Source organism: Cheilinus undulatus, linkage group 8 (assembly GCF_018320785.1).
Source record: "Cheilinus undulatus linkage group 8, ASM1832078v1, whole genome shotgun sequence".
NCBI lineage: Eukaryota > Metazoa > Chordata > Actinopteri > Labriformes > Labridae > Cheilinus > Cheilinus undulatus.
In genome coordinates this window covers 24,163,829-24,185,718 of record NC_054872.1, presented here as the reverse complement: position 1 = coordinate 24,185,718, position 21,890 = coordinate 24,163,829, and the positions used below count along the sequence as shown (strand labels likewise).

Sequence of the window (21,890 nt, the reverse complement as noted above, 5' to 3'; positions counted from 1 at the left end):
AAAACAAACTGTTTCCCATTTACTGTTTGAAAATAGGAAAACAAAACATGGAACTAAAATACTCTTGGCTCCTCTGGGTAGTACACTAAATTGGAAATCAGAAAAAACCCATAACATTTTCCTTTTCTTATGGTTTGTTGTCTGTTTTTATTTTCTTGTTTTCCACAAAGAATTGAAATCAAAGAGAAACTTTTTTTTTGTCATCTCACCTTTTTTTATTTTCTATGAAAAAAGGAAGATCAAACAACAGAACACAAGTAATGCAACATTCCATTTTTTTCCTGTGTGTGTGACCTGCTGCAGGTGTACTGAAGAAAAAGAATGTAACATAACTAGTGTTTCATTCTTTGATCTTCCTTTTGTGATCAAAACATAAAAACAATAAGATCAAAATGTCAAATCTTTGTGAAAAAACAGAGACATCTAAAACAAAAACAGGAAACTGAAAACAAAACACGTTTTGTTTTTTGCTTTCTCTTTTTTGTTTCCCAGTTTGATATGAACTTTCCTAAAGGGCCAAGACAGGTATTTTCCCTGTTTTGTCTTATAGTTTTTGAACGGTGATTGGCAAACAGCTTGTTTCTTGATGTTGGAGTTCCTTTTTTAAATTAAAAATGTGTTGGCAAAAAACTACACTGACCGTTATCTCTCTAAAGAACTCAAAATCAGAACAAATACACCTAGAGGAGCAAATATTGGATTAATGCTGTGAAAAACTCTGGCATTAAATAGTGCCTAACAGACATTTCCTACTCCTGACATTAAACTTTTTGTTGACTTGATCAGAAAGATGAATGCAGTAAAACAAACATCACAGCCCCTGAGCACTGATTGACTTGACAACCAACAGGGATTGCTAGGCAAGATAAACTCATTAAATTCAGCTAATTAGCGCTGATAGATACTCTACTTTGATGGTGGACAATTCCTTGCTTTCATTTTCCAAATAGCAGCGTTATTGAGTAACAAAAAATCTTAAATACAGGACATAAAACTGTCTATTTTTTAGGCTTTAACCCTGGTGGTGGCTTTAGGATAGGGATTCTTCACTATTGCAGATACATACTGCTGTAAACATTACAGAAGTAAAGTTCTGGCTCAGGCTTTTTCTGATTTTACTGATTTGGATAGTGTCCCAGGGTTGGATTGTCAAGTGATGTAAACATGCATCGTTTGGAAGAATTGGAGAAAAAAATGCTGGTGCCAGGGTGCCATGTAGAGTTCAATGTTAGCCTTTTCCCCTCCAAGGCTACCTGTAATGTGACTGAAAGCTATGATTATTGTTAGCTTTCAACCTCCTTCTAAAAAACAATCATTTTGGCTAGTAAGTGGCTAGTAATGTTAGCTATTGTCTGCGTCCACCCAGCTGGTTAGAATTGAGTTGTTAAAGTAAAACATGAAAACTACAGTTACTGAAAGTGTTATTATGCAACAGTGGAATGGCGCAATGCAAAGACAGTTGAATAGAAAATGAATTGCCAAAACTCAAATCTCAGCAAGTGTAGGCTGTTACTCTGTCTAGTCAAAGATAACCCATAACCAGGTCTGCCCACAGAATTGGCTGGGCCCCTGAAAAACCCTAGTGAATGCTCCCTCCTCAGTTGTCATTTATTGATGATATCAATGCATGTGTTACATCAGTGGCATTGATGCTGGCATCCTGGCTAACAGTTACCTTATTTCAGACATGAAAAAAAAAACGCGTTTGTTGATGATCAATTTAATTATTTGTGCCACTTTCTAACATCTTTTAACCATACATTTTTCCCACAATTTTTCAAATTTCAACCCATGTTTGACTCTTTCAGCCAATTATTGCCACTTTTTAACCACTTTTCAACATTTCTGCCCATTTTTAGCCCCTTTCTGCCATTCCTAAACCATGTGTGTCACTTTTATCCCATTTATGCCTCTTGTAAAATATTTTCCACTTTTTTAGCATTTTTAACAGTTTAACACACCATGTAACCACCATGTTCCACCCCTTTTTCCCTGCAATTTTGGCACTTTTAACCCATTTTGCAAATCGCCTTTACCCCTCCCCACTTGTATCAAAGACAAGCTGAGGGGTGGCCCGGGGGTCCAATTGTGATTGGCTCGCAGCAAATTTGAGACGTAAAATTAAATATGGCCAACATCTGAACATGAAGCTTTTGCTTGACTGTACTGCACTTCATAGTTTCAGCACACGATAGTGCTACCGTGCTAATTCTGTAAACAAACTTCTTGACAAGAAGAATTTATTGATGTGTTTTTGTGACTTAATTGAGACAACTCTGTACATGGTTAACATATTGGTAACCGAAATAATAATATCTTGTTTTTTAACTCCCTGATAGGTTACAGCAGCAAATAGCAGTAACAATAATATTATGAGGGGCAGAGCCAGTGGTAGCTAGATCCAACAGGGCCCCCTGAAATCTGATTGGCATACCTGATAGCCTGGAAATTATTTTCTATTTGCACTGTTAGACATTAAATCCTCCACCCCAGCTCCTCCTTTATTCCACTTCTGACTTAATCAATACCTTGCTTTGCGGATAATAAAGTGGCCCCGAAATTGCCCCTGAAATTTGGTAGAAAAAGTTTGGACACCCCTGCTCTAAGAAAATGGCTCTACATATGTTTTTCTCACTTAAAGATGACTATATAATATATATATAAACTGTTTATGTTTTGTTTTATCATGATTTTACTTAATATATGTAATTCTAATGTTGTCACTTTTAAAACGAACAAAGCCCCCCCAACCATTGGCACCCCTCTAGGAGGTCTAAAGCTAAAGGTAATGTCTGAAGTTCTTGTATTAAGTAAAACATTTGTTAATGCAGCAAGTAAATTTTAGTCGTTAAGGGTCTTAAATGAGATTTGCTAACTCATTTAGATACAGAAATCTAATTTCAAGGAACTCAAGTAAATTGACTTGTTTCATAGGCAGATGTTAAGTGTAATGAGACATTTCTGAGTAGAAATTGGACCACTACTCTTGCTAAGTTTTGAGTGTTCTCCTGGTTTTGCCATCTTGTTCACAGGGTCTGCTCACTTGAGATACGGTGAAATAAAAATGATTCAGCAGAAACCCTAATTACCCTGCCTTGAGCAGCAAGCCAATCCATGTTTGCCGACAGACTTTTCAATCATGTTATGTTAAAGAGAATTCTACTAATTTTGTTGAATGATACTAGCTCTGAGAGTGGTACATAAGCCTGCTGCATGTATGCCACCCAGCCAGCCACCCTGTTTCTCCCTGAGATGGCAGATGGCATCTTCTGAATGCTCCCACTGTGGCCATTAAATAATTAAGACTCTCATCAAGACCTGAGCATGCCTTATGATATGGCGCACAGCCAGCCTGCACTACTTGGCAGCATCAGCGCGTGGAGAGAAGGAGTGAAAACCAGAGGGAAGTGTCACATAATTGGAAAAAAGAAAATAAAATACAAGCCCAACAAGTTCCTTTTTGTGAATTCTTGATAAAATGCAGTTGACATTTTTGTTTTATTCTCCTGAGCTGTAGTCTTTGACTTTGGAGCCAATGTTGCACCCCACTGAAATATTTATCACTCTAAAGAGTCCTGAGGATAAGATCTGACATATTTAGCTGTATTACACCACAGCTCTTGCCAAAGTGATTTTTTTCTTCCATCCATTCACACTCATTACCCTGTTTGTTTATGTTCGGCTCTCAGGCATGAATTATGAATTAACCTTAGGAGGGAGAGTCACTCAAAGACAACATGCCCACCTGCGGGGTACAGATGTGAACAACCCCTTCTTACTACTGTACACAAACAACCCCAACAAATTGTCATATCCCCATTTCTGCTAGATAGCAGCACAAAACCAAGCAGGAGATGAGTGAGACCCAAACATTCGCCTCTCCCTGATGCCTCAGCTTCACTGCTGCTCTGCCATGTCTCCCCGTCAATCATCTGGAGTGACACGTGGACTTCTCCTACCCCATTTCTCAGAGATGGCAGACAGCGCTGCTGGCGTTTACCCAGCCATTTCACTCAGCAGGGGTCTGGATCTCACTTCTCTATTGTTAATCACAGAGTTGGGTGAGAGGGCTACTCCCACACACTGACTCATTTGTAGCTCCACGCAGCATGCTGGGACATTATTAGTCAAAATGTGGAGGACTAATGCTCATGCCGAGGCTTTTCTTCCTCAGATTCACTCCTACATTTGGCTCATCTATAGATTGACTCCAATCTGATGTTATTTATCTGTGTTTACGATAACGGGCACCAAATGACCCATAAACAAATACATTTCGGAACTAATCAACACTCTTTGCTAAAGGCATCCTATTTTTACTTTTAACTTTCATGTTGACTTTGTTGCATTGTTATGCACATGTCCTGGACCAAAAAAAAGATGCAGGTATTTGGGGATACCTTGGATGCAGCCATTGAATCTGTGTCCGTGAATAGCGGGAATGTTGTGAAGCGGTTCACCTAACTAGGCAGCGTAATCCATCAATCTGCTGACTGTGAGGCTGAGATCAGCTGCACACTTAGTCTCATGCACAGGGTGATGGATTCACTAAGCAAGAAAGCCTTTCAGTCCTTGGTCCTCCTGGTCTTACTATACTCTTGGGAGGCCTGGATGTTGACTGTTGGCCAGAGGTGCTGGATTGGACCTGGTGGCTAATGCTGATGTGCTCAGGGGAACAGGGATGCGAAGGCTCAGCTTCTAGATACTAGAACAGCAGCTGTGCTTTAATGAGAACAAGGCACACTTTCCTGGTCCTGGGTTGACCTTGTGCATCGTGGAGAGGGCAGTTTGGATGATAACCGATGAGATGAGGCATGAGTCCGGCTCAAGCCCAGATGATGGCCTTCAGGTGGACGAAGCAGTACAGGACCAAGATTCCTATATTTTGCCCATTCATTTTATACCTCCACCTGGACAGGCCCTCTAGGTCTGGCTACTGAGAAGCATCCTCACAGCATGATGCTGCCACCACCATGCTTCACAGGGGAGATAGTGTGTTTGTGGGGATGTACACTTCCTGGTCATAAATATATACAGTGCTTAACAAATTTATTAGACCACCACCCAAAGTAAGGTTTATGCCACAGCTGCCCTTAATTAACAGCATTGGTAATTACCAAATCATTTTTTATGTTTCTGCAATGGTTAATACAACAATATGGGGAAGCTCTTTAACCAAAATGTTATTTTTAATGCTAAAATATTGTTGTTATCCATGAATTTTCAAATTTACTGATTTACAAAACAATTGAAAAAATAGTAAAGCACATTATTATTTCTTGATTAATGTCAAATCATAGTTGTTTACTTGCATTCCTGAACAGGAAAATTTGTTTTAGTGGTTGAATGTTATGCTTGATTAATTTCTGACTTCTCAGAGAAGCCCAGTGAGCCAGCTCAAATTTGGGTGAATTCAGTTTGAAATTCCTCATTCCTGTTCAAAATGGTAAAACGTAGAGAGCTCATTGAAAATGAAAGAGTCCGCATTAAAGCACTTCATGATGCTGGATGGTCTCTTAGACAAATATGACAGGTGGTCTAAAAAATTTGTTAAGCACTGTATGTATATATACTAGTATATGTATTTTATATATAACATATGAGTGTTAATCCTTCATTACTATGGAAATTTCAGTATATATGGGTCTTTGCAATGTGGGTGTTAAACGTTATTTGTTAACTTTTTTCATAATACTTAACCTGAGAAAATCTTTAACCCCTATGGTATTTTGTTAATTATTGATAAATGAACAAATAAGGAGCAAGTTGTTCTCTCATGAAAGTTTTGCCTGATATTCCTGTTTAGGTATTTTAAAAAATAAGAGCCTCAATATAATTGTGCCTTGTGTTATTATTGACATGGTGAAAAGGCTGAAAGGTACATCAGTCTTTGGATTTCATTGCTTTTCTCTTTCTCTCTCTGCAGATAAAGCACCACACTTCTCCAGGCTCGGAGATGAGGAGGTCAATGCTGGGCAAAATGCTACTTTCCAATGTGTTGCTGCTGGAAGAGCTTCAGAGGCAGAGAAGTTCCTGCTGGAGGTCAGTGCTTTATTAGTGCTGAAGTAACCTGCGTGCCTGACTTGGCTGTGTAGATATTTTTACCTCCGTAATGGTCAGTAGCACAAAAGAAAAAAAGTTTTCAATCTGTCCTTTGTGTTTTAAATGTACTTTAGGTCACGCACACATAATGAGAGTGTACACCTCCATGTTTAGACAGTTAAAAGGCACCAACAACTCTTTCAAAACTAACAGATCAACCAAACACATCGTCTTCTGCCTTAATCAAGTACTTGTCGTCATTTTGCAGCACTTTGAAGCTGTAGTGTTATGTTTTTAACATTTTGTTTAGGACTTTCAATGTCATTTTGTGCTGCTTTGTATTTGTGTAAAATATCTTTAAAGCTGTTTTCTTCATCTGTTTATGTTTTTTGAGTGCTTCATTGTGATTGTTCTGCATGTCTTTGAAGCCACTGAGCATCTCATTTCAGCGTTTACATTAAGCACTTTTGTTGCCACTTTGTGTTTCTTTGTTGCCGTTCTGTATGTCTTTGATGTAGTTTTTATGTCTCTTTGTAGTTGATCACTGATATACTTCTGATAAATCGTTGATTTTAATCTACTCTGCTGAATACATAACAGCATTTTAAGTGAAGCGTGTTACCTTATGTAACCACTGCAGCCAGGTTTTTTTTTTTCAATTTCAGCATCTTTCTCAAATGTCTTTGTGCTTACAGAGTAACTAAAGCCCAGGGTTTAAGCTGAGGTTCATCTACACTGGAATTTGATATAATGCCTTTAGAACATCAAGGAAAGGGCTGGGAGAAAAGGAGATATGACATGCCCACTCCCTCAATCCTACTGTCCCTTAACAACAACAATACATTACGCACAATTCTAGAGTGTCATAGTGATGTCTTTGATTGGTTGTTCCCACCTTTGCCAACGAAAAATCCGCATTTGCGGCTACTAGTGAATTCAAAAGTCTTTTTATAAAAGAATTATGATTTAGATGAGGCAAAGATGATCATGTAGAACAGTCTAAAAGGCGTTCATGCATTCATTTTATTTTGTTCCATTTTCTGGAGGTATCAGGATTTCTTAAGGAGTTACCTCATTATCTTAGTAAAACTGAATTATTTTTTTATCCCAAGACAAGGAGATAGATAAGTTGATATCTTAAGGAAATGACCTGAAATGTAAATCTTACCACAGGAAAGCTATGTAAATTGAGATATGTGAATGAATGTCTGCTTCAGACTTCCACACATCAAAGAATCTTTCAGGCCTTTGAGAGTCACTGGAAACAGGTCTGCGACTCAGTTTTGGGTCCTGACCCACCAAGCTGAGCGCAACTTACACAGAAGACTCAAGTTTATATGTTGTCAACCTCGTTTAAGTTGATAGCAAAGCTTATGAACAGTTTTTGCACTACATTACCCACAATCCTAGAGTGGCTAAACAGTGGGTTTTTGTGTAGAAATCCCACACATTCTGTGCTGAATTTAATTATTAGCCACATTACCTGAACTATAAAAGCTGGACTTACCTGAGCTACCAGAGTTTGAAAAGTTGGTTTGTGCTCCTGTAGAAGTCAAAAGTTCACAAAATATCAACCTTTTTTTTTCTTTTTTGTTTTTTTAAGATTTATGTTGGGTTTTTGGGCCTTTATTGATAGAGGAGGACAGTGGATAGAGTCGAAAACAGAGACAAGAGAGTAGGGAGAGACATGTGGAAAAGGGCCACAGGCCAGTTTTGAACCCTGGCTGCCACATACATGGTGCGCTTTAAACCACTAGGCCATCTGCACCCCAAAATATCAACCTTGATTTAAGAAAAATGTATATTTTTTTCACAATCCCAGCCAAAATCACCACAATACCCACAATCCTTGAGTGTCACAACGACATCTCTAATTGGCAGGATCTCTGGTTATCGTGAAAATGTCTACCAAACCTGCAAACGATGGCTGTTTACTGTTGATGATGACAATACATGCCGCTGCAGTATGAACTAATAAATGTTCAAACTACGACACATTATGACATAATTTAAAAAATAATAACTACAGTAAAGATAAGTGCAGAGAAAAAGGTACATATTTGGTTTGAAAGCTTGAAAAGCTATCATTAACAACACATAAAGTAATCGCAGTGGATGGTGGGATATGTAGTTCCTCCTTGTAGAGAAACAGTCTTGTATCATTGCCTTTTTCTCAGTTTTTGAGTGCCATTTTTGCACCAAGTAGAATGTTTCATTGTCAGGAATACTCATGTAGCTTTTTAGTTCAGCTCCTGCTGTAATTCCAGAACGAGCACCACCAAAAAAGTGGGATGTAACTGTTGATCTCCATTGGCTGCTGCATGTGAAGTTAACAGTTAAAAAAAATCTGTCACAGCAGCCTATAGAAGGGAATCACTATAGATATTTTTAACACAAAATTTTGAATTTAAATACAAAACACAGATTTTCATTTGAATAACATGATCTGGTGGTTTATTTACTCTTCCAAAAAGGTAGTATTGGGAGATGTAATGCTGTGAAGGCCATTAAGGCCTTGGCGCCTTTTCACTTCTCTGCCTTTGAAAAGTTGCACTGCTTAAAAGATCATAGCTTTCCTCTCTACCTCCTGTTTGTATTCAGATCGTGTGCTGTGCTTTGGATATCTGTCTTTTCATCTAGAATGGCTTGTTCTGTGAAGGTCAGATGGGTCATACAGTCCCTACCTCTGCTGGGAATAACTGGGGGACTTAAGATCCTCCTCTTTATGTAGCCCTGATTAAAAGACCAAACATCTCTTTGCTGTAGGGCCCTTTTTTTCTTCTCATCATGCAATTACAATGCACAGCCACACATATGCAGCTTTTGCCAACATCCTACCTCCCACCACAGCCAGCTAGTGTTAATCATGGCTGACCCTAGGCAAACCTACTGTATTGTTTGAAAGTGAGAAGATGTGTGATTTATGTAATTGAAGCCTCCTCACTCCCACCTCTTTGCACGCTTTATCAAACCACCCATTTGGTCACAACATGAGGATGAAGACAAATTGTTTCTGTAATTAGCTGGCATAACCACACAGGCGTCTGCTGTAATGAGATCTTCCAGCCACTGAAAAGCCTTTCTTTTTACCACCGTCTTTGCTGTCTTACTGTCCGCTGCACACGTGTCCATCTGAGCTCTTCTGCCCACAAACTACTATCATTCTTACTGTCTCTTGTTGTGCCCTTTGTGTTAATTGTTTCTGCTGTACCAGCTGCAGCACCGTCTTGGATTCACAGACTGTTTTGTTGCTTCATCACCAATTAGCCACAGCCAGATTGTTTACGTTACATAAAGCAGTCTTAAGCTTTTCAATTTATCCTGATCTAACCCCGAACCATGTGCTAGGTAGTTAAAATGAAACGCACTTTGTGTATGTATAATCAACATTTTTTTTCTTCACTAGCGGTCAGAAGATTTGTTGCCTGCTTAACCCTAACTAGCGGGTGTATGTTTATGTGTTTGTTTACAAAGGCCCTGCGTGAGGTTTGTGTGGTCTGTGGGATTTTTGAAGGCCCAAATCAGAACGACAGCACAAACCAAAGGTCTCCCTGCATGATTTAGAGCTTTGTAAAAAACTGGCAGATTTAAAGGATGAAGATTCAGTGTAATGTCCACTGTTTCACACAAAGAGAATGGCCTGAAGACATGAAAAAAGCTATCACATTCCATGTGTTTTGTTGAGACTTCCTGGAGTTGACAGATGCTTGTGGTTTTAATGGTGTGTAACAATGTGAGAAATGCCTCTCACAGTGCAGCAGCGAGGTGCATCATGCAACATTCATGTGAACAGCACTCTGTTTTCAATATGAATACCTCCCTCTGTTTCTCACTTTCTGCCCCAACTCACTTTTGTTTGTGTTCTGTTTCTGCTCGGCTTTATGCTAAAACAAGAACAAGACTCACAGCCTCTGCCACTTTCCTGCTTTACCAAAACACAAAGTTTACACGCTGCCTTTCATCCATTAGCCTTTATTTTCTTCCCTGATTAAACCTTAATGCATTAAAGCCCATCTGCCTCCCCAGTCTAACTGCTGAGCAGTGACATGTTTTGGTTCAATAACGCTGCACACCGAGGACGACTGAGGTTGTAGATGGGCTTCATTAAGGCACGACACTCATGACATGCATTACTCCCATAATCACCATTATTTTAACAAGATTTCATTGTTTTTATTAAAGCATGTCTGATTGTCATATTGCGTGATTAAATGAGAGAAATGGTCCTGTCATTCTAATTAAATTGCACACGGCTGGCGGATTGTCCTTTAAAATCACAAAGCTCCAATAAAAACTGACCCAGATAACAATTATTAAAGTGTTTTTCTAACGTTATTAGCTCTGTGTCCCAGGAGTTCGGGGCAATAACTGCTTACAAGAGCTACTATAGGTAATGAGTGTGTGTGTGATTATGAGGGAGGCTGGGTTGTGTATCCTCCTTTTAATAAAACACATAAATATACAAGCATAAAAATACTTATTATCTTACTCTGTAATAGAATTGTATTATACAGCAGCTCCTATGTAGTCACAGCATGACATGAGCTTGATTTAACCATTTAGGTGAGGGGAATAAGGGTGGAAAGAAGAGGTAATTAGATATCAGAATCATGCCCAAAATACTTTATTCATCCATCAGGGAAAGTTCAGTCAATACACATATTCTTATAAAGCATTCCAATGACAGATATAGAAATAGTAATAAATATGAAATAAGAAATAACGAATGAAATACATTATATGTACAGTTAGTAAAACACATAAACTCCACTTTGATCTATTTCTAACTAAATAAATTCAGCCAAAAGTCTTCCGTATCCAAAGATTATCTGATGGAAAATGATCTGCTTTCACTTTACAGAGCTTTGTACAACTAAATCATCATTCCACTATCACTATGCACACCAAAGGTAACCATAAAAATCTTTAACCACCTTCCCTTAAACATCCATCATCTATACTGCTTGTCCTGTTTAAGGTCCTGGGGGCTTGAGCAAATTCAGGTGTCACTGGATGAGAAGCAGGGTGCACCTAGGATTGGTTGACAGTCAGGGTTTGGGAGCTTATGGCAGCATTAGTAAGGATTTTGATTTGGTGCTCTTTGGTGCCTCTGAGTGCAACTGCGCTGTTGTCAAACACCTATAGACCGACAGGTTGCAGTAACAGTAATGGAATTTATGCAAGTATGACTTTGCTTGGCTGCATGGCGGCGCAGGGGTTAGCGCTGTTGCCTCACAGCAAGAAGGTCCCTGGTTTGCTTCCTGGTCAGGGTCTTTCTGTGCAGAGGTTGCATGTTCTCCCCATGCATGTGTGGGTTCTCTCCGGTTACTCCAGCTTCCTCCCACCACCAAAGACATGCTTGTTAGGTTAATTGGTGACTCTAAATTGGCCGTAGGTGTGAATGTGAGCATGCCTGGTTGTCTGTCTCTATGTGTCAGCCCTGTGATTGACCGGCTACCAGTCCAGGGTGTACCCCGCCTCTAGCCCAATGACAGCTGGGATAGGCTCCAGCCCCCCCCACGACCCAGAATGGGATAAGCGGTATAGAAAATGTCTGGATGCATGGATGACTTTGCTAGTGTCTGCAGTCCTTTGTTCGCATCTAGAGAGGGTATGCACTTGACATCATATTGCTGCATTTTCCACCACTAAGTAGCCAAAGCTTGTACTAGTGACAAAATCAGTAGTTAAAGCAGTAATAAACGGCTTATTTTAGCTGAAAATGCCATCCTTTTATTACGTATGGTACCTAAAGGAAAGTATTAAACCCGTTAGTTGTTTTACTCTTTTATTAATTTTCTGAATCAATCATGGTCAGTATAGTTTGACTTTAACCAAATAAACCTCTTATGTCAGAGTCAAAACAGATTTCTTCAAAATAATGTTAATTAAACAAAAACATGTAAGGAGAAATGAGTGACTGCATGAATATTCATCCCTTTTAAAGTGAGAGGTCCAGCCAGTTGGTACTAGTAGTCTCATGATGAGTGAAAAAAGGATTATCTGAGTTCAGTGAATCAAGTGATTGTAGTGTAACGACACCTGTGAGTGGAAGGTCCAGTCACTGGTTAATCAGTATTCCTGGCTGCCATTACATCATGAAGACAAAGAACACTCCAAACAATGACAAAGGTCATTGAAAAGTAAATGTCAGGGGATAGATACAAAAAACATTCCAAGGCACTGAACATCCCTGGAGCTTCACAAAAGAAAGCCACTTAGGTTAAAAAAAAACAAACAAACAAAAAAATCATATTAAATCTCAACTAGAGTCCACCAAAAGGCATGTGGGAGACATCATGGTCAAGTGGAAGGAAGTTCTTTGGTCTGATGGGACCAAAATGGTGCTTTTTGCCATTAGACACCAAACACTGAACATCACCACAAACACACACCATCCCCACTGTGAATCATGGTGGTGGAAGCATCATGCTGTGGGGATGCATCTCAGCAGCCAGCCCTGGGAGACCTTTAAAGGTAGGGGCTAAAATGAATGTGCCACAGGAAGCTCAACAGAAATGGTTTAAAGACACCAAGGGGAATGTTCTGGAGTGGCCGAGTCAAAGCCCAGACCTTAATCCATTAGGGTATTTGTGGCTGGACTTGAGAAGGATTGTCCACACCCAATCCCGGTGTGACCTGACAGAGCTTGAACAGTTTTGCGATGAAGAAATTTATTATTTCCTCATTTCATGATGTGAAAAAATGGCAACCACAGAGTGACCTTTTTAAAGGTAAGCTTGTGAAAAGAAGCAGATGGATCATTGAAGTACGTGGTAACAAGTGATCTAAAGCTTCATTGTAACCCAGAACTTAACTGATAATTGAGTTTCACATCTATTATCACTGATGAACTGGGCAGATGTCTGCCTTCAAGCTTTGCTTTGTGTTCTTGGAATCAGCTCCACTTGAATGTTAGGAAATTCAATTCATGGCAACATGTCAGTGTCCATAGCACATCCTGTCTTTAGTGAAGAGTAAGGATCTTTGTGTCTGAGTCCAAATATTTCTAATTTAAGCGGATGCTAATCTATTTTCCTCCTATTTTCATTTGTTCCCCTTTGAGCTGACAGCTGTGTTTCAGAATGTTTTGCCATTGAAAGTGATGTCAGTGAAAACCATCTACATGCAAATTACTCACCGGTCTATCATTGACAAAGCAGACTTGTTGTGAAGAGTTGTAGCCTACTGCTTTGTGCAGTTCTCACCAGCATGTTTAAGACTCTCTGATGTTTATTCAAGCCCAGGTTCTTGTTTGGTCACTCTGTATTTTTCTCTTCCTTGCTTTTTATATCACTGTCCTCTTCCATATCTTAGCCTCAGCCACTGTGTCAAACAGTATAGGCTAAATGGCCTTTTTAGCTGAGAGCTGTTGTGTTTTAAATGATTTCACTCTTAGATAAACTTTGACACTACTCTTTAAAGGTGAAAGTGTTACACATTTTTTCCTTATAAACACGAAAGGAAGTCTAGTCTCAGTCACACTGAGGCCTCTGCTGCTTTAAACAGTCCTTTATAACTGTGTGTATTTGAGTCAGTGGCCTGTGTGTGTGTTTGTCTTTCTGTTTCACATCAAACAGCGTTTGAGATGACATGTACCTGTGTTTGTGTGAGGCTGAGAGAAAACACGATGACCTGTCCTGTTTTCTCTGACCCTGTCCTTTTTTTGCCTTCCAGAGACACAATGGGGACATTTTAACAGCAGCGTCAGTCAAGCACTTGAGTCACTGGCGCTTTGTGGTATCCTTCCAGCTAGACAGCGTCCAGCGGACAGATCAAGACCTTTACCGCTGTGTCACTCAGTCTCCCAGGGGCTCCGGGGTCTCAAACTTTGCTGAACTTGTAGTCAAAGGTAAACACTCTCTTGTCTTCATCCCTTGTTGTTCTCTTTTTGTCTTGTGTTACTTTCTTCCCAGCTTTTAGTATGCCTGCTGTTGATTTAACAGGATTTTCTGCTCTTCTTGGTTACACTAGATTACTGTGTGTGATTTAAATATGAACTGAAAATGAAATTGATCCTGACAAGCAGTGATAGCCATGGGTGTGAACACGCTATTCAAATGACCCAAAATATATTGCATGGTGAAGGAAATCACAGACACCTATTTCAAATTGATTTCCCTACAACTCCTAAATCACAAATAGCATGGCAGCTCCACACAAATGAAACCTCTGAGGTTGGTATCTGCCCGACGGGTTGTTGTCTAAGCTGCAGTTGTCAAATAGGCTGCCATACTCGGCTCTTCAGCTCTCTGTCAAAAAGCTGCTCACTTGACTTGGACTCCTGCAGACCCTGTCATATCATGTACCACAGATGGTGACCTCACTCCCATTACTCACTTCAGCCCCCCAGCCTGACACTGCTTTGACAGCATAGTAATGACATGGCTGTGGGAGGGTTTGATGGCATAACAATCTCCAGCCCTGAGCGAACAGAGGATGAGAAAGGGGGGAAAAAGGATGTGAAGGATGCCAAATCTCCTTGTCTTCCACTGTATGCTCCAGGGCAAAAAAGTGTTCGGCAATACTGGAAATAGAGTGATGTCGGTGGGTCAGTTGGCTAGTCTCTTTGTTCAACTAGAATCTTGCTGTATTTGGGTGATTGGTACACAATTTGGAAAGATATTCATGGCCTCCAGAGGATAAATCCTAAATACCGAAGTTGTTCCAGGCTACAGTGATAGGTAAAAATTCTGTCATCTTCACAAATGTTGGCATCTCTGTAACATGCAGCTTGTAAGTTCTAATCAGTAAATATTAGCAACCAGCATACAAAAATGTCTGAGCATTCGATCAATGAAAAATGTTGTTTTAAGTCTCTCTGTGTTCACCTCTTTATACTCAACACCCGTGATTTTAGGTTTCATTTCTCTCCCGCTGAGGTGTTTCAAGCTGCTCCAGATAACACCAAATTTCTTGATGTGGGTGTTCACAAAAACACGCTTGAGCAAAATAACAACTACAGACTTTTAGTGCAAAGAACTTGTCCAAAATAGTGTTTTTTCATCATTGTTTAAACTTTAAGTGCAGGTAAGTGTGCGGAGCAGCAGTGTTTATAGCTGTTCCTCTGTCCTAATCTAATGCCACAACCTACTTATTTGAATCATGGACTCAAAACAAGCAAGTCATAAGTTTAAACACACATTTAAACAGTTGTTTAAGCTGTTACTGCAGCACTAGGCTCAAGACAAACTGAGTTGATCCATTACAGCTCACTGCTTGTGTTAAAGCCCCAGGCAGGCCAACAGAGTGAGCACACTAGCGTCATGTTGCTGTTATTACACTAAATTTGAAATGTCTGTCTTTTGGTGTGTTTCCAAATGATGGACTGTCTGACATATGCAAAAGGTATACTGTTTAAGTGAATTTGAACATGCTAACACCCTTCACATACATGAGCACAATACATGATAAGCATCAGCATTAGCGGGATGCTGTTATTTAGCTATGAAGCAAATACCATTTTTAAAAGCTTTTGATTGAGAAAGTTACTGTTGGCCTGCTAGAATAAAACAACATAAAACATCACAATGAGTATGTAAAATGTTCCAATTACCTACAGTAGTTTGCAAATTTGTGTAAAAAGTGTTGGAAATTCTTGGATGGACTGGTTTTTAAACCTAATATGGGAGCTTAGAAGTCCTGCTACAACACTCAAAAGCAATTCCAACTCTCAAACGATCCAAAGTGGAAGTTGCTGGACAGCCAACCAGGCGCTTACAAATTAAAGTGACCATAATACCCCCACCCCCCACTCCAAGTTTTCACTGAATGTTCTCGAGGCCTTAAAACATCCTTTGAAATTTTAAGATATTCCTACAATGTGAAAATTCCTCCCAAATTCCATAAAATAATAAAAAACTACATTAAACTACATTTAAAGTTTCCTAGACATACTAGCTATGTTGCTGTGAAAATTCTTAAACAGTTTTTAGAAATCCCTTGAAAATACCCCAAAATATCCTAAAATATTCCCAAAATGTTTAGTAAACCTTTCTGGAAAAAATAAAAACAAATATTTAAATTAAAATTTCGCCACCTTAATTGCAAGGAAATTTAAAGATTTCCAAACAAATTCCCCAAACATCCATATATATTTCCCTAAATATTCAAGAAAATTCTTGAAAATTTCACAGCAAATTCCCCAGATTTTCTAAGCAAATTATTTAAACTTCTATGCTATAATTCTATACTCCTTTACTGTGGGCAATTATCTAGAAAATTCTTGTAATTATAATTACAATGTTGTAGAAGAGCCTAAATGTAATAATGTCCTCATATGTCTATACAGGGTCTCAGGAGGGTATAACTGTTTAAGTAATCAACATGTATATTGTTGTTAAATTATATAACCAGTTGCTTTAACTTGGTGCTAGCTCCTCCAACAAAGCTCAAACTCTGGTTTACTCTAATCCTTGTTTTGTTAAAGACTGAATTAGTCCCATTGGTTTACATCTATCATTCATATGACGCAAGTTAATGGTGGCATGATAACACCCTGACCTTCCCAGTAAACATGGTGCACATTAAAGCTGCATTGTTAGCATGCTGATGTTAGCATTATGCTGTCCCTGTGGCAGCCTCACAAATCTGCCAGCATTCCTGTTTACTCACAGTCTGTTTGTGTTTAAGCATGAAGTAAATCCCTTTTATTTATTTGAAGCATGGCCTCGGTTTAGTATGGTGATACAGGCTGACTGATCCAGTACGAAATGGAGCCCCTTTTGCCAAATTGTTACTAAACCCTCTCACCAGCCGCTGCCAGTAGATGAGGAGTCAGTAAATGGGCTCGAAGAGGGCCATGAAATCCCATTTAGTGTTCTCACACTCAGAAAATAAGAATTATTTTATCTGCATGGTTGTTGCGTTGCTTCTTTTTTAATAATGAGGACAAAGATGTTATTTTTGGCTCATTCTGCCCCATCGAGCGGCCTTGATGGCCGGTTGTAAGTCATATTTAAGTCAACCGGCTCCAGCTCTATAATCTATTTCACAGGAGCAGAGAACAAGTCCTTAACGAGACTTTCATAAATCCCTCTCCCTCTATGCTCCACTGAGAAGAGCCTAATCATCCCTTAATGAGTTAGATCCACTCATTTCATGACCATAGATTCCATACAAGAATCATGATGAAGCCCCTTATTTCCCATAGAGGACAACGATATGTCCAATCAATGAATAAAACATGCCCATCTTTCTCCTTGAGGTATTGTGTGGCTCTGGCTTTTGTTGTGGCCTCATGGTGATTATACTGTGATCCTGAGCACATTTGAAGATGTGTTTTCAGGGATTTGCAGCCTGTTTAAACATATATCTCAGTGCAGAGAGATCCTTAATTAAACAGAAAGTAGTTCTGAGAATGATGTTTAATTTGAGAATAACTGTGCAGAAGGAAACAAAAGAAAAGGGGAGTCATTTTTATGCTGGGAAAAATACATTCTACATAAACAGACTTAATGAAGTGATAAAAAAATAGATTTTAATCGTGAGAAATGGGTGAGTTGTTTCATATATGGCCTTGCTCTTACCTAAATGTAAGCTTTTATTGTGGATGCAGATGAAGAGCTGCTTCAGGCTGGGTCTAGGAAAAAGGAAGCTCTGCAGAGTGGAGGTGAGGTGCTGGTTAAGTCGAGAGCCCGCAGAGAGGAGGGCCGTAAAAGACAGAGGCACCTCTGCAGGAATGAAGGATTAGTCACAGCTACAGATCTAGCTCTGATCTTTTCTCATGCTTTGTCCCCATTTCTTTTGCATTCCCTTCCCACCCTCACATTGCCACCCGTGTAATTGTTCAGTCGCTTGGATCTGCGAGTGAGTGACATTTGACCGATGGACTCTGGAATTAATCTTTGGTTTGGCAATCTTTACCAAGAGTGATGCAGAGTCTCTTTGGTGGCCAGCTTAGAGGACAGCATGCTCAGTTAGGGGCAAAGATGTACAGCAAATAATCCTTAAGTTACAAAGATGTTACACAGTAGAAACACTGCATGCACAGCTGTTTCTTCACTCACAAATATATGCAAGGCTGTAAATGCCTTCTTAATAGCCTTGACTAATCTGCTATTTGAACGCAGTTTGACCTGCTCACACCCTGCACTCTCTAGGGACTCATTTAAGACCCACTGGGCTTTAATGTAATGAAAAATCTGTTTGGATACAGCTAATTAATAAAATTAACACCACAACCTTACCGCCCAACAATGTGCAGCAGTGCCACAAGCCTGTCAGCGAATGCTTTCACTGATAAAACCAAAAACACTGCTTTTCATTTCCTCTCTTAGTACCTCCATCCCCCATTGCGCCACCCCAGCTGCTGCGTGCTGGCTCCACTTACCTGATCATCCAGCTTAACACCAACTCTATCCTGGGAGATGGCCCCATTATCAGGAAGGAGATTGAGTACCGCGCCAGCCAGTCTCCGTGGTCAGAGGTGCACGGAGTCAACATGGTCACATATAAGCTCTGGCACCTGGATCCAGACACGGAGTATCACATCAGTGTGCTGCTGACTCGGCCAGGTGAAGGGGGGACTGGACCACCTGGACCACCCCTTGTTAGCCGGACCAAGTGTGCAGGTGAGACTTAACATTCTGAGACAAATGTTCCTAACCATTTATGACCATTAGAATAAACCACTTCTGTGAAAGAGCAGTACACGAGTCATAATCATCATAAAAATGGGTTACACATATCTAAAAATAAACCTAAGTATTCTTTCTTCATGCAAACAGTGCTTTCTTTTCCCCCACACTTTCTTTCTTCATTGTGCCAACACAACTCCAGTTTTAATAGCTTCTGCTAAATTTCTGTTGTGCTATATTCCATTCATTTAATGCAACAGAGGACTCTATCTGATTACCAGATCACTTGTCACAGGGCATCAAGCTGGTGCAGACCTTCCACAAGTTTATCAATCTGAGATGATGACCTTTCATAAATAATTTTTTTTTTTTTTTAGAGAATTTGTGTCATGCTGCAATTAGGATGAAAAGGAAAAGAAATATTTGAAAATATTTTTTATTTGTGTGGGGAATTTTTATTCACATGTATATATATATATATATATTAGGGATGTGAATCTCTCCTTCTGAAGATGATTTGTTGAAATACAGAACTATTCTGTCCAATCCGATATCCAATTATGTTTGGGTCTGTTCGTGCTGCGTTAGTGTTAGCATCTTAGCTAAACTTTAGCACCTCTCAACAGGTGAGATTTATGAGCTGCCGTAGTTCTTAATCACTTTTCTCCAAAGCATACAGACGGGCAGACATTTCGAAAGTTATCCTTCCTTCATATAAAGTCCACATGACTTTTTCCTGAGGTGCAGAACTGTACCTGAATGACGTTTAGGCAAGGACCGGTGAAACACATCCAGCTACCTAGCGAGCACCTACAGTAAATGGAACTCTCATTTAAAGGTAAAAGGTCACTGTGGGTCATGCAAGATCACAGATGCTGAGCCAGAGCATGGCAGAATGGGCAATGAAAACAAAACAGCAGAGCCTCATGAACCGATCTCTAATGTTAAAACCGGTCCAAAGATCGGTTCTAGCCGTATTTTGCTGGTCCAGGACTTCGCTGCCCTAATATATATATATTCTGTATTTATTGAACAATACCCTTAAGAAATATTCACCCCTCACATGTTTTACCCTTTAAACTCTTTAGTGTCAAAGTGAAAAAGATTTTAACCGACTGCATACATTTTCAACCCCTTTAAGTCAGTATTTAGAAGGTGCACCTTTGGCTGTAACCACAGCACTGAGTCTTTGCTAAACTGCTCAAGCTCTATCAGGTTGCATGGGGATTGGTTGTGAATAGCCCTTTTCAAGACCAGCCACAAATTCTCTATTGGCTTTAACCCGACCACTCTAGAACATTCACCTTGTTGTCCTTAAAACCATTTCTCTGTAGTTTTTGTCCTATGCTTCTTGCCATTACTGGAAAATAAATCTTCTCCCATGCCCTAGTTCTCTGCCGCACTGAATAAGATTGTCCTCCAGGATTTTCCTGTATTTTGCTGTATTCATTTTTTATCCTCAACCTTTACACGCCTTCCAGAACTGACTGCAGAGGAGCATCCCCACAGCGTGATGCTGCCACCACTGGCTTCACAGTGGGGATGGTGCGTTTGAGCATCCTTTTGTCTTCATGGTGTAATGGTTGTCAGGAATACTGATTAACCAGTGTCTGGGCCTTCCAACACAGGTGTCTTTATACTACAATCACTTGAGGCACATTCATTGCACTCATGTGATCCCCATTTCACTTATTGTGAGACTGTTAGCACCAACTGGCTGGACCTCTGTTGAATAAGATCAGTCACTTTAAAAGGGGTGAATGTTTGTGCAATGACTTATCCTTCATATTTTTTGTTAATTGGTATTTCCTGTAGAAATCTGTTTTGAGTTTGACATCAAAGAGTTTTTTTTTTAATTTGTCAAAAAGTCAAATTATATTGACCATGATTGATTTTTAAAATCAAATAATGGATGAGGAGATGAATACTTTTATAGGGACTGTAGCTTCAGGTAACTGTAACACAAGCCTAGCTATCGTTATTATTTACACACTTATTTATAATTCAGAGCTGTGTGTTTTAACAGCTGATTTAAACCTAAAGGTGCTACTGCTAATGCAAGCTGCTATTCACTGGTCTGTAGCTGCTGCAGCGTTAAAACATACCACCCACCATGCAGCTTTTATCCATATGTTGTTTGTTTAACGCTGAATCATGGAGCATTGTTTACCTTATCACCTAAATCGTTTCCATAGCGTTCTTGTATTGGTTATTATGTTTGTAGAGATAAGAGTCTGAAGCAGTCTGTTTACTCTTTTAACCTCAGGGGTTTTTATGTTTGGGCAAAGACAACTGTACTGAAAGGACCTATTATGCAACATGTAGTCCTTAGGGGAATAACAGCGTGCAATGCAGTGACACAGCAACCCAGAGCCCTTGATGAGGGGATACAGTGCAGTGAGACCTAGATGTGAAATAGAAACAGCATTCATGGTGCAGCATATTTAAAAATATTGCTCACGAAACAGGACTGTGATTTTCAAACTTATGACGTTACTATATATCTAATCTAGATTAGAATAACACCTAAAGATACTGTGTCCTCTTTGCACATAATAATTACTTGCATGAAAGCACATCTGAAAGTCCAGATGCCTAACAGCAAAACACCATAACTTCAGAGAGTCTTAAATTATGAGGCCACATCTGCCATGATAATCTGCTAAAATTCAATCAGAGAGGAGCTGATAGACAAGTTTGGACTCAATCACTGCATACACTTATCTCATAAGAGAAGGCACACTTGCTATCAGTGGCAGCTAAAAACTGTGGAGCTGAGGAGACTAAGAGGGAGAGTTTCTCGCTGCAAGCGTGGCAGGATTGGTTTGACGGTTATATAAAAGATAACAGCTGGCTGACTGCAGTAGTTAGCCTAAAGGACGTTTCTTTGGTATCTAATGAGGAGGAGGGACGTTTTACATGACAAGCACAATAAATGGATAGAATTTGTAGGTGATAGTGGTGGAGACAAAGCTTTAATGACACACTGTAGATTACTTAAAACTGAGTCTTTGTTTAAAGTGTCTTATCAGTTTTGTTTGGTCATTTTATGCAAAAAAAAAAAAAAAGTTTCTTTACAGCCCCTGAGTGAAGTTTTTAGCTGTTTATTAAGCAGTGTGAAATTAATATTTGCAACTTTTTATGTGCTGCAAAGCAAACAAGATCATCATGGTCAAGACTGATTATTTCTTTTAAGTTGTTGTTAATGTCTGAAATTACTGCCAGGGTAGGTGACATTTTCCTTGCCAATAATAATGAATGTTAAAAGTA

The 21,890-nt window shown here is 39.5% G+C and overlaps 1 protein-coding gene across 2 annotated transcripts in view; it reads left to right on the top strand.

The window, feature by feature from the left end:
• ptprub (protein tyrosine phosphatase receptor type Ub) overlaps positions 1-21,890 on the top strand; it is a 292,943-nt gene that overhangs the window by 164,932 nt on the left and 106,121 nt on the right. For both annotated transcript variants that reach the window (XM_041793097.1, XM_041793096.1), the window contains exons 5-7: positions 5,927-6,042; positions 13,720-13,894; positions 18,321-18,614. In XM_041793097.1, coding sequence (XP_041649031.1) covers positions 5,927-6,042; positions 13,720-13,894; positions 18,321-18,614 — 585 coding nt within the window. The remainder of the gene's footprint in view (positions 1-5,926; positions 6,043-13,719; positions 13,895-18,320; positions 18,615-21,890) is intronic.